Below are 13,904 nucleotides of genomic sequence, written 5' to 3' on the forward strand. Positions count from 1 at the left end.
TTCGTTTAGAAAAATATATGTTATTATGTTTGTGTGGTAGGGATGTAACGATTCACATATGCATCGGTCCCTGGTTCAAATGTTTAAGATATGAGTGCATTGGTAAAGTTGCTTCAACAAAGTACTGAGTAAAGGGTCTGAATACTTATGTAAATAAAGTGTCTGTTTTTTATTTTTGATAACTTTGCAAACATTTCTAAAAACCTGTTTTCACTTTGTCATTATGGGGTATTGTGTGTAGATTAATGAGGACATTTCAGAATAAGGCTGTAACGTAACAAAATGTGGAAAAAGTCAAGGGGTCTGACTTTTTACTTTCCGAATGCACTGTATATGGTCATTTTTAGATATACAGGTTGATAATTTCATAACGAGGACAGCAATCTTTTTTGCTACCCGCACTGCATGGTCAAAGCTGGAGAACAAGAGAAGCTCACTGAGTTGGTCAAAACTTCCAAAAGGTCTAAGCCATTAGATTATGAGATTGGGGTGAAATCCAAAGTTGTGCTACAGTTGAAGTCAGAAGTTTACATACATCTTAGCCAAATACATTTAAACTCAGTTTTTCACAATTCCTGACATTTAATCCTAGTACAAATTCCCTGTCTTAGGTCAGTTAGGATCACCACTTTACTTTAAGAATGTGAAATGTCAGAAGAATAGTAGAGACAATGATTTATTTCAGCTTTTATTTCTTTCATCACATTCCCAGTGGGTCAGAAGTTTACATACACTCAATTAGTATTTGGTAGCATTGCCTTTAAATTGTTTCACTTGGGTCAAACGTTTCGGGTAGCCTTCCACAAGCTTCCCACAATAAGTTGGGTAAATGTTGGCCCATTCCTCCTGACAGAGCTGGTGTAACTGAGTCAGGTTTGTAGGCCTCCTTGCTCGCACACGCTTTTTCAGTTCTGCCCACAAATGTTCTATAGGATTGAGGTCAGGGCTTTGTGATGGCCACTCCAATACCTTGACTTTGTTGTCCTTAAGCCATTTTGCCACAACTTTGGAAGTATGCTTGGGGTCATTGTCCATTTGGAAGACCCATTTGCGACCAAGCTTTAACTTCCTGACTGATGTCTTGAGATGTTGCTTCAATATATCCACATTATATTCCTTCCTCATGATACCATCTATTTTGTGAAGTGCACCAATCCCTCCTGCAGCAAAGCACCCCCACAGCATGATGCTGCCACCCCCGTGCTTCACGGTTGGGATGGTGTTCTTCGGCTTGCAAGCAGCCCCCTTTTTCCTCCAAACATAACGATGGTCATTATGGCCAAACAGTTCTATTTTGGTTTCATCAGACCACAGGACATTTCTCCAAAAAGTACGATCTTTGTCCCCATGTGCAGTTGCAAACCGTAATCTGGCTTTTTTATGGTGGTTTTGGAGCAGTGGCTTCTTCCTTGCTGAGCGGCCTTTCAGGTTATGTCGATATAGGACTCGTTTTACTGTGGATATAGATACCTTTGTACCTGTTTTCTCCAGCATCTTCACAAGGTCCTTTGCTGTTGTTTTGGGATTGATTTGCAACAAAGTACGTTCATCTCTAGGAGACAGAACGCGTCTCCTTCCTGAGCGGTATGACGGCTGCGTGGTCCCATAATGTTTATAATTGCGTACTATTGTTTGTACAGATGAATGTGGTACCTTCAGGCGTTTGGAAATAATCTATCTGTAAACAATTGTTGGAAAAATTACTTGTGTCATGCACAAAGTAGATGTCCTAACCGACTTGCCAAAACTATAGTTTGTTAACAAGAAATTTGTGGAGTGGTTGAAAAACGAGTTTTAATGACTACAACCTAAGTAATAATAATATGCCATTTAGCAGACGCTTTTATCCAAAGCGACTTACAGTCATGCGTGCATACATTTTTGTGTATGGGTGGTCCCGGGGATCGAACCCACTACCCTGGCGTTACAAGCGCCGTGCTCTACCAGCTGAGCTACAGAGGACCACAAGTGTATGTAAACTTCCGACTTCAACTGTATATATTAATTGGCTATATCATAGATCTTTTTTAAAGATAAATATTGATACATTACAAGCCCTAACACTTTTTTAATCAAATCGCATTGAACCGCATTGATTCGCATCGATTCGTTTCTCTAATCAAACCAAATCGCACCGAATCGCTTGAATCTAAAACGTATCGTTCCTGCATCTAAATACATATTGAATCGTCTTGAAAGGGAAAGATGCACATCCCTATTTTGTAGCATAAGATTAATCAACCAATCAATGTACATGCAGAAACACAGATATTGTCACGCCCTGACATAGAGATCTCTAGTTGGGTTGGTCAGGGTGTGAATATCTATGTGAATATCTATGTTGTCTCTGATTGGGGATCATACTTAGGCAGCCATTTTGCCTACCTATGTTGTGGGATCTTGTTTCTGTTTGGCTTGTTGGATGTTTAGCCTTTTGAACTTCACGGTCTGTTGGATTTTGTTAGTGTTTATATAATAAACGACTATGTACGCATACCACGCTGCACCTTGGTCCAATCTTTTATACAACGAATGTGACAGGTATTGAAACAAACAATTCTGAAAATGAACCTGCAATAGAGCATGCTGGGAAATATGATAATGATGGCCATGGTTTTGAGCAAACATACATTTGTAATTTTACTCAACAAGCTTGTTAGAATTTAGCTCACTTCGAGCAGTTTGTTGATTCAACGTACAATTGAAAGGCAACAGCTGCAATAGGATTATGAACATGCATTTGTAATTCGACTCAACAAGTTTTTATACTCACTATGAGCAAAGTTTGTTGAGTTAACAAACTTTATTTGAACACGCGTTAGCTCAATTTCTTGTTCTTTCAAAGTCCACCCAACTCAGAATAACGCTGATTAGGCAATTGGTTAAGTTGGCTTTTTTACAGTGTAGCATTCTATAGCATGAGAAGAACCCCACTGTGTTCCCAAAGAGGCCCCTTCCCGTAAGCACTCCGCCTTCTTCCCCCTAGTGTCAATCACACACACACACACACAACACACATAAACGTCAAACACACACATACACACACCTAACCCACCTGCCTCCCCCCACCCCAAACATTCTCCTTTACAATGCAGACCGTGCCAAAACACACAGGCCTTAGCTGTGTAAAACAACCTTGTAAAACAGGCAGAAAATAAAATAAAATCCCAGTCACAGCCACGGTGCGAAGGCTGAAAAAGCTGATGAGAAGATGAAAAAAAATCTGCATCTGAAAAAACACGCGTACGAGTCAACAGGCCATTGAAAGGGCTCCTGGGTAATTTGATCGCTCTTTATGGGGTCTGAGGTAATGTGAGGGGAAGAGAGGCAGGTCGGGAAGGAGGGTGGGCTGCTCGTGGTGAGAAGTGTGTGTATGGAGGTGGGGGGGGGGATTGTGTGGCCTGCTTTGTATGAATCACCTTATTCAGGGTTTGTGAGCATTCACTTTCTCTCTTTCGCTCTCGCTCTCTCTCCCTCCCTCTCTCTTTCAGTTTCTCGCTCTCTCTCGTTCTCTTTCTCTCTCCCTCCATCTCGCTCTCTCCCTTTCTGCCACTCTCCCCAGCTCCCCCCTCCGTCCTCACGTGGCAGGGTCGGCCCGTAACCCAACTCCCACCTAACACCTCTCCGGGGGGGTTTTAGGGGAGACGTAAAGCTTTTCCTCCTGGCGGCTTGCTCCACGCACGCACACACACACACCTCCATACACACACACACAAACACACAATCACACAGACAAACACACACACTCCGCTAGCTCTCTGGGACTCGTTAAACCCCTCATTCATCGGCCTTAAGGACTCCCTCCCTCATATTCACCTGTAGTCTCTCACCTTTGACCCCTACTGGCCAACGACCATCCCTTCTAGAATCCCAGGCTATTAACTTCACTATGTTGTTAATCTTTGAACTTGAACTATTGCACAGCCCTGAACTGCGGCCTCGTGTTAGAATATCAGAGTCTCTCCAGCCGATCTCTAAAGCACTATAGTCGACCAATAGTTTTATTGTGGTGAAATGGGGAGACTGGCTGCATTGGCTTAATGGCCAATGGCCACAGGTTAAATCAGGTGCCAACTCCAACAAAAGCATGTAGTCATTGCATCTTTACTAATGTGCTATGATAAGATATATTATATGCTATATGTTACTAAATGTAGTATGACGTTCTATGATAATATACACGGAGTGTACAAAACATTAGGAACACCTTCCATGACATAGACTGACCAGGTGAATCCAGGTGAAAGCTGCAGTATGATCCCTTATTGATGTCACTTGTTAACTCCACTTCAATCAGTGTAGATGAAGGGGAGGTGACAGGTTAAAGAAGGATGGTAAACCCTTGAGACAATTGAGACATGGATTGTGTATGTGTGCCATTCAGAGGGTGAATGGGCAAGACAAAACATTTAAGTGTCTTTGAATGGAGTATGGTAGTAGGTACCAGTTGTACCGGTTTCTGTCAAGAACTGCAACACTGCTGGGTTTTTCACGTTCAACAGTTTCCCACGTGTATCAATAATGGTCCACCACCTAAAGGACATCCAGCCAACTTGACACAACCATGGGAAGCATTGGAGTCAACATTGGCCAGCATCCCTGCGGAATGCTTTCGACACCTTGTAGAGTCCATGCCCCGACAAATTGAGGCTGTTCTGAGGACAAAACGGGGGGGTGCAACTCAATATTAGGAAGGTGTTCCTAATGTTTGGTGTACTCAGTGTATAATAATATATGCCATTTAGCAGACGCTTTTATCCAAAGCATTTTACGTACGGTGGCCCCAGCGGAATTAAATAATTTTTTCCCCTCATCAATCTACACACAATACCCCATAATGACAAACGAAAACAGGTTTTTAGAAATGTTAGCAAATTTAAAAACAGAAATACCTTATTTACATAAGTATTCAGACACTTTGCTATGAGACTCAAAATGTAGGTGCATCCTGTTTCCATTGATCATCCTTGAGATGTTTCTACAATTTGATTGGAGTCCACCTGTGGTAAATTCAATTGATTGGACATGATTTGGAAAGGCACACACCTGTCTATATGAGGTCCCACAGTTGTCAGAGCAAAAACCAAGCCATGAGGTTGAAGGAATTGTCCGTAGAGCTCCGAGACAGGATTGTGTCGAGGCACAGATCTGGGGAAGGGTACCAAAAAATGTCTGCAGCATTGAAGGTCCCCAAGAACACAGTGGCCTCCATCATTCTTAAATGGAAGAAGTTTGGAACCACCAAGACTCTTCCTGGAGCTGGCCAAACTGAGCAATCGGGGGAGAAGGGCCTTGTTCAGGGAGGTGACCAAGAACCAGATGGTCATTCTGACAGAGCTCCAGAGTTCCTCTGTTGAGCTGGGAGAACCTTCCAGAAGGACAACCATCTCTGCAGCACTCCACCAATCAGGCCTTTATGGTAGAGTGGCCAGACGGAAGCCACTCCTTAGTAAAAGGCACATGACAGCTCGCTTGGAGTTTACCAAATGGCACCTAAAGGACTCTAACTAGTCATGATCGAGGGAAAGATGAATAGAGCAAAGTACAGAGAGATCCTTGATGAAAACCTGCTCCAGTGCTCTCAGGACCTCAGACTGGGGCAAAGGTTCACCTTCCAACAGGACAACGACCCTAAGCACACAGCCAAGACAATGCAGGAGTGGCTTCGGAAAAAGTACAGTGGGGAAAATAAGTATTTAGTCAGCCACCAATTGTGCAAGTTCTCCGACTTAAAAAGATGAGAGAGGCCTGTAATTTTCAGACAAAATGAGAAAAAAAAATCCAGAAAATTACATTGTAGGATTTTTAATGAATTTATTTGCAAATTATGGTGGAAAATAAGTATTTGGTCAATAACAAGAGTTTCTCAATACTTTGTTATATACCCTTTGTTGGCAATGACACAGGTCAAACGTTTTCTGTAAGTCTTCACAAGGTTTTCACACACTGTTGCTGGTATTTTGGCCCATTCCTCCATGCAGATCTCCTCTAGAGCAGTGATGTTTTGGGGCTGTCGCTGGGCAACACAGACTTTCAACTCCCTCCAAAGATTTTCTATGGGGTTGAGATCTGGAGACTGGCTAGGCCACTCCAGGACCTTGAAATGCTTCTTACGAAGCTACTCCTTCGTTGCCCGGGCGGTGTGTTTGGTATCATTGTCATGCTGAAAGACCCAGCCACGTTTCATCTTCAAAACCTTGCTGATGGAAGGAGGTTTTCACTCAAAATCTCACGATACATGGCCCCATTCATTCTTTCCTTTACACGGATCAGTCGTCCTGGTCCCTTTGCAGAAAAACAGCCCCAAAGCATGTTTCCACCCCCATGCTTCACAGTAGGTATGGCAACTCAGCATTCTATGTCCTCCAAACACGACGAGTTGAGTTTTTACCAAAAAGTTCTATTTTGGTTTCATCTGACCATATGACATTCTCCCAATCCTCTTCTGGATCATCCAAATGCACTCTAACAAACTTCAGACGGGCCTGGACATGTACTGGCTTAAGCAGGGGGACACGTCTGGCACTGCAGGATTTGAGTCCCTGGCGGCGTAGTGTGTTACTGACGGTAGGCTTTGTTACTTTGGTCCCAGCTCTCTGCAGGTCATTCACTAGGTCCCCCTGTGTGGTTCTGGGATTTTTGCTCACCGTTCTTGTGATCATTTTGACCCCACGGGGTGAGATCTTGCGTGGAGCCCCAGATCGAGGGAGATTATCAGTGGTCTTGTATGTCTTCCATTTCCTAATAATTGCTCCCACAGTTGATTTCTTCAAACCAAGCTGCTTACCTATTGCAGATTCAGTCTTCCCAGCCTGGTGCAGGTCTACAATTTTGTTTCTGGTGTCCTTTGACAGCTCTTTGGTCTTGGCCATAGTGGAGTTTGAAGTGTGACTGTTTGAGGTTGTGGACAGGTGTCTTTTATACTGATAACAAGTTCAAACAGGTGCCATTAATACAGGTAACGAGTGGAGGACAGAGGAGCCTCTTAAAGAAGAAGTTACAGGTCTGTGAGAGCCAGAAATCTTGCTTGTTTGTAGGTGACCAAATACTTGTTTTCCACCATAATTTGCAAATAAATTCATAAAAAATCCTACAATGTGATTTTCTGGAGAAAAAAATCTCTATTTGTCTGTCATAGTTGACGTGTACCTATGATGAAAATTACAGGCCTCTCTCATCTTTTTAAGTGGGAGAACTTGCACAATTGGTCCGTCTGACCCTGCGGCCTTGTGAATGTTGACCTGTTTAAAGGTCTTACTCACATCGGCTACGGAGAGTGTGATCACACATTCGTCCGGAACAGCTGATGCTCTCATGCATGCTTGAGTGTTGCTTCCCTCGAAGCGAGCATAGAAGTAATTTAGCTTGTCTGGTAGGCTTGTGTCACTGGGCAGCTCGCAGCTGTGCTTCCCTTTGTAGTCTGTAATAGTTTGCAAGCCCTGCCACATCCGACGAGCTGCGGAGCCGGTGTAGTACGATTCAATCTTAGTCCTGTATTGACTCTTTGCCTGTTTGATGGTTCGTCAGAGGGCATAGCGGGATTTCTTATAAGCGTCCGGGTTAGAGTCCCGCTCCTTGAAAGCGGCAGCTCTACCCTTTAGCTCAGTGCGGATGTTGCCTGTAATCCATGGCTTCTGGTTGGGGTATGTACTTATGGTCACTGTGGGGACAACGTCATCGATGCACTTATTGATTAAGCCAGTGACTGTTGTGGTGTACTCCTCAATGCCATCGCAAGAATCCCAGAACATATTCCAGTCTGTGCTAGCAAAACAGTCCTGTAGCTTAGCATCTGCGTCATCTGACCACTTCTGTATTGAGCGAGTCACTGGTACTTCCTGCTTTAGTTTTTGCTTGTAAGCAGGAATCAGAAAGAATGGGAGAAACTCACCAAATATAGGTGTGCCAAGCTTGTACCCAAGAAGACTCGAGGCTGTAATTGCTGCCAAAGGTGCTTCAACAAAGTACTGAGTAAAGGGTCGGAATACTTATGTAAATGTGATATTTCAGTTTAAACATTTTAATACATTTGCAAAAGGTTCTAAAAACCTATTTTTGCTTTGTCATTATGGGGTATTGTGTGTAGATTGATGAGGGGGAAAAAAACAATTTAATCCATTTTAGAATAAGGCTGTAACGTAACAAAATGTGGAAAAAGTCAAGGGGTCTGAATACTTTCCGAATGCGCTGTATGTGATGTGGTTCCAATGTGGTTCCAAGTTTGGGGTTTGATTCCTGCATGGCCCCTCTGTACTGTAAGTTGCTTTTAATAATAAATTTATGTCTACTAAACAATCATATTGTATTATTATTAGTTAGAGAAAGGCTACGACCAGACCTGGTTGTGGTCCTACCTGTCTGTGGTCTGTGGTCGTCTTGTGGTCGCGGTGTGTGGGACTGATGACCGAGGCTGTCCAGTTTCTGGGCCATTCTCTGTAGCTCCATCTCCACGGACCGCACCAAGCCCTCCTGGTCCTGCCGGAGACTGGGTGACCACACAAGCACACACACACACACACACACACACACACACACGCACACCACATGAGACTCACCAGAATAATCTAGTTTCAGTGCTGTGTGTCTGATATAATGTTGTGTTTATGTATTGAATATCAAATAAGATTATTTTAACTAGTTTGTTTTAGTGTGGATTTGTATTAGGAGTGTAGATGTACCTTTGCAGAAGGTTGGTGAGTTCCTCTTTAGCAGGCTGGGGAGCGTCTCTCTCCCTCGTTAGCCGCTGCACCTGAGAGCTCAGAGCCTCTAAGCGTAGAGCCAGTCTTCGCACGCTGTGACCATGGTGACCTGAAAGTTTATATTATACACTGAGTGTACAAAACATTAGGAACCCCTGCTCTTTCCATGACATTGACTGACCAGGTGAATCCAGGTGAAAGCTATGATCCCTTATTGATGTCAATTGTTAAATCCACTTCAATCAGTGTAGATGAAGGGGAGGAGACAGGTTAAAGGATTTTTAAACCTTGAGACAATTGAGACATGGATTTTGTATGTGTGCCATTCAGAGGGTGAATGGGCAAGACAAAAGATTGAAGTGCCTTTGAACGGGGTATGGTAGTAGGTGCCATGCGCCGGTTTGATGTCAAGAACTGCAACACTGCTGGGGTTTTCATACTCAACAGTTTCCAGTGTGTCTCAAGAATGATCCACCACCCTAAGGACACTCAGCCAACTTGACACATTTATGGTAAGCACTGGAATCAACACGGGCCAGCATCCCTGTGGAACGCATTCGACACCTTATAGAGTCCATGCCCCGATGAATTGAAGCTGTTCTGAGGGAAAAAGGGGGTGCAACTCAATATTAGGAAGGTGTTCCTAATATTCTGTACAGTGAGTATATGTATATAGTCAGGATCTATTCCGTTACCATGTGACCTGAGTCTCTCTTTTGGTCAGGTCACATGGTCAGGGGAAATCCTGGCCCTGATCTGGTAACATATTGTATTGCACAGTAAAATTGCGCATACCCTTGAATATAATACCATTGAATACCATTGAGTATAATATTCACATCCTTTTTCACAGTCCATGCAGTCCATGTTATAATGGCACAGTGAGAAATACACAGAATTCTGAGACATGGACAGGTAATGGCATTAATCAAACACTCCAAATGGAGACCACTGAATGGACCACCTGTACACACATCATATTGTAAATGTCATAGCCAATCAGACCCTGTCCTAAAATAAAATACCAGATTACATCATTAACATCATCAACAGATTACATAATGCCATCTATTCTCGTTGACTTGAGTGATTATGCGAGGAAAAATAATTTTTACAGTGAGACTGAAATGTTCAACATGCCTATTTTAGGACAGATGGCAAGAGTCATAATTCCTGACATGAAAATATTGTTGGAGTGGTAACTGGAGCTCTTCACATGACTTACGATATTCTCACGTGGCTTTGTGGTTTCAGAAACCTCCACCCCACACACACACACATGCAGGAAAGACACGCACGCACACACACACATACACACACAAATAGACACAGACATGGGCACACATGCACACACACCCACACACATAGACACACTCCTAGACATAAGTTAATGTTTACACAGACGCCATAATGGGTAACGCTGGCCCGTGACTCAACTTGATGACATCACCCTCAGTTCTAAAGTCATATTGAGGTCAGGTTCGTTTCAACATTCTCTCCCTAACACTGCCATTTCATATTAGCTTGTACTGTAAGACATTGCCCATCATCATGTGTAGTGCTTCACTCTTTGTACACTGTACTCTAGTGTATGCCAAAACACATTGCAACATTTGCAGCCTCAATATTGATGCCTTGTATGAAACTATGCCATTTGAATTCTCTGCTGGATCCCCAAAAAATGGATGGATGACCTATGCTCCCAACATAGAGTAAAAAAAGTTCACAGAGAGAAAGTAAGTAAACGATTTGTTATGGCACAATAAAGAAGCGATTTAGAAAGAACACCTTTGAAACTATATTGAATCTACTATAACTATGTCCTTTTACAAGCATTTCTTCTCAGGCTACACGCCTACATCCTATATGTGCCAAAAGGGTTCTTAAGCTACCCCCATTGGATAACCCTTTTTGGTTTCAAGTAGAACCCTTTTTTGTTCCAGGTATAAACGCAACATGTAAAGTGTTGGCCCCACGTTTCATGAGCTGAAATAAAAGATCCCAGAAATTGTCCATATAAAATAGCTTATTTCTCTCAAATTTACATTTACATTTACGTCATTTAGCAGACGCTCTTATCCAGAGCGACTTACAAATAGGTGCATTCACCTTATAGCCAGTGGGATAACCACTTTTTGTTTACATCCCTGTTAGTGAGCATTTCTCCTTTGCCAAGATAATCCATCCACCTGACAGGTGTGGCATATCAAGAAGCTGATTAAACAGCATGATCCTTACACAGGTGCACCTTGTGCTAGGGACAATAAAAGGCCACTCTAAAATGTGCAGTTTTGTCACACAACACAATGCCACAGATGTCTCAAGTTTTGAGGGAGCGTGCAATTGGCATGCTGACTGCAGAAATGTCCACCAGAGCTGTTGCCAGAGATTTGAATGTTCATTTCTCTACCATAAGCCGCCTCCAATGTCGTTTTAGGGAATTTGACAGTGCGTCCAATTGGCCTCACAACCGCAGACCACATGTAACCACGCCAGCCCAGGACCTCCACATCCGGCTTCTTCACCTGCGGGATCGTCTGAGACCAGCCACCCAGACAGCTGATGAAACTGTGGGTTTACACAACCAAAGAATTTCTGCACAAACTGTCAGAAACCGTCTCAGGGAAGCTCATCTGCATGCTTGTCATCCTGACCAGGGTCTTGACCTGACTGCAGTTCGATATCGTAACCTTAAGTTGGCAAATGCTCACCTTCGATGGCCACTGGCACACTAGAGAAGTGTGCTCTTCACAGATGAATCCCGGTTTCAACTGTACCGGGCAGATGGCAGACTGCATGTATGGCATTGTGTGGGCGAGCGGTTTGCTGATGTCAATGTTGTGAACAGAGTGCCCCATGGTGGTGGTGGGTTTATGGTATGGGCAGGCATAAGCGACGGACAACAAACAGAATTGCATTTTATCGATGGCAATTTGAATGTACAGAGATACCGTGATGAGATCCTGAGGCCCATTGTCGTGCCATTCATCCGCCGCCATCACCTCATGTTTTAGCATGATAATGTACGGCCCCATGTCGCAAGGATCTGTACACAATTCCTGGAAGCTGAAAATATCCCAGTTCTTCCATGGCCTGCATACTCACCAGACATATCACCCATTGAGCATGCTCTGGATCGACGTGTATGACAGCGTGTTCCAGTTCCCGCCAATATCCAGCAACTTCGCACAGCCATTGAAGAGGAGTGGGACAACATTGCACAAGCCACAATCAACAGCCTGATCAACTCTATGCGAAGGAGATGTGTTGCGCTGCATGAGGAAAATGGTGGTCACACTAGATACTGACTGGTTTTCTGATCCACACCCCTACCTTTATTTTTTAAGGTATCTGTGACCAACAGATGCATATCTGTATTCCCAATCATGTGAAATCCATAGATTAGGGGCTAATGAATTTATTTCAACTGAGGATTTCCTTTTATGAATTGTAACTCAGTAAAACCTTTGAAATTGTTGCATGCTGTATATTTTTGTTCAGTGTAGACCCCTCTGTGGAAAGGGTTCTACATGGAACCCAAAATAGTTTTACCTGGAACCAAAATGGGTTCTTCAAAGGGTTCTCCTATAAGGACAGCCGAGGAACCCTTTTAGGTTCTAGATAGCACCTTGTTTCTAAGAGTGTAGACATAGACCCCCCACTATAACAGTCGCTAGCCAAACATACTATAAAACAAACATCACATAATGTTGTTTGTTACACTTCCACTCAATGCCTCTGGCTGACCTAAAGCAGTAGTCCTTTTCCTTGTTTGACGAACCCCATGGTATACATAATAAGCACACAGCAACCTAACCAGCCAGACTGCAGCAGACGGCCAGAAAAACAAGTCAACCAGGGGCGTAGTAAAAAGTAAATGTGTGTTTAAGAGGCCTGTCGGCTGGGCTTTAAGGACCTATTTGGGAGGGCCGATCAAGGACTTCCTGATTGAGACATTAGCATTTGCACAAAAGTAGTGCGTGGAGAGGCCTATAAAATGTTGGGCTGGCCGGTCGCTAAATAGCTAGTATTGAGCGAATGTGGTAATCGGACAATAAAATAGTACCGTAATATTTTGGGCTAGGGTGTCGGTGATGTGGGGTTAGTGGTGTGTGTGTGTATGGTTATAGACCCACAGGGAGGTTGTGGATGGGGGGTCCGGGGGTCTGAGGATTGGGGTTAAACCGAGACGCCCTTGGGATTGGCTATCTACCAAGTGACACATACAGGAAGGAACCCTTTGATGGTGATGTCACCCCCTATCCACCCCCTGCCTGTTTACTCAGCTGACAGTTACTGCATCACTCCTCACCAACCACAGGACTACAGGAAGGAGTGGCAATGAAAGATGGAGGGGAGAGAGAGAGAGAGAGAGAGAGAGAGAGAGAGAGAGAGAGAGAGAGTCCTCACTAGAAAGGATCTTAACACAGGTGTCAGCATAGTTCTCAGTCATGTAAAGCATTTCACTATCTAATCTATTCTATTCCTCGAAAGATTAGGACCATAGAAATACAGTAGAATGACTGTAGATTATATTTCTATGCTTGGGACACTTACCCTGTTCCTCAGGAGACCTCCCTGCACCTGCCGGCTCCTCCCTGGTCATCTCTGGAGGCACCCAGAGGCTCTGCAGCAGCAGGGTGAGCAGAGAGACAGAAAGACACAGCACCAAGCAGCCACTGGAGACAGACAGGAGGACAGCAGGACAGACGGACATGGCTTAGTGTTGGGTTTAGCAGAACTCATCACTACACTAAACTACCACTACTAGTAATGTAATTGCAATTAACTTATATTTAGCTTCGACACATGGTATCATATTGTGTATCGTGTAGCACCATGTAGAGGGGGACCAAGCTTGACCTTAAGTCATGTAATTAATTGTGGTGATCTCCATGTAGCCTTAGTTTGTCATGCACTGAGTGCATTGAGAAGAGGAGGACATTAACTTGTTCCATGGACAGACATAAAATAAGAATGGTTCTCTTTGTCATAACAAACAGCTGGAGAGTGATGTGCCGTCATGGCATGAGAGCGACTTGAGCAAGCGACTCCTTTGGGTTCGGGTTTTTACTGGGGCAGAAGAGAACTGGCGTTCGAGCAAATTGGCTACAAAGAGTGTGTTCCAGAAGTGAAACACACTCGGGCCAAGCCAAACACACAACCAAACTCAGCACTCAAGGCGATTCAATTGAATTCAATTCA

The 13,904-nt window shown here is 43.7% G+C and overlaps 1 protein-coding gene across 1 annotated transcript in view; it reads right to left on the bottom strand.

Annotated features, from left to right (window-relative positions):
• The window catches only part of LOC311123461 (alpha-1,6-mannosylglycoprotein 6-beta-N-acetylglucosaminyltransferase B-like), a gene marked incomplete at both ends in the record, with an annotated part of 40,086 nt that overhangs the window by 25,746 nt on the left and 436 nt on the right, over positions 1-13,904 (bottom strand). Inside the window, 3 exons of the mRNA XM_084158182.1 lie at positions 8,355-8,485; positions 8,679-8,808; positions 13,257-13,378. Coding sequence (XP_084014308.1) covers positions 8,355-8,485; positions 8,679-8,808; positions 13,257-13,378 — 383 coding nt within the window. The remainder of the gene's footprint in view (positions 1-8,354; positions 8,486-8,678; positions 8,809-13,256; positions 13,379-13,904) is intronic.

This window comes from Coregonus lavaretus, assembly GCF_964263955.1.
Source record: "Coregonus lavaretus genome assembly, chromosome: 1".
Taxonomy (NCBI): Eukaryota; Metazoa; Chordata; class Actinopteri; order Salmoniformes; family Salmonidae; genus Coregonus; species Coregonus lavaretus.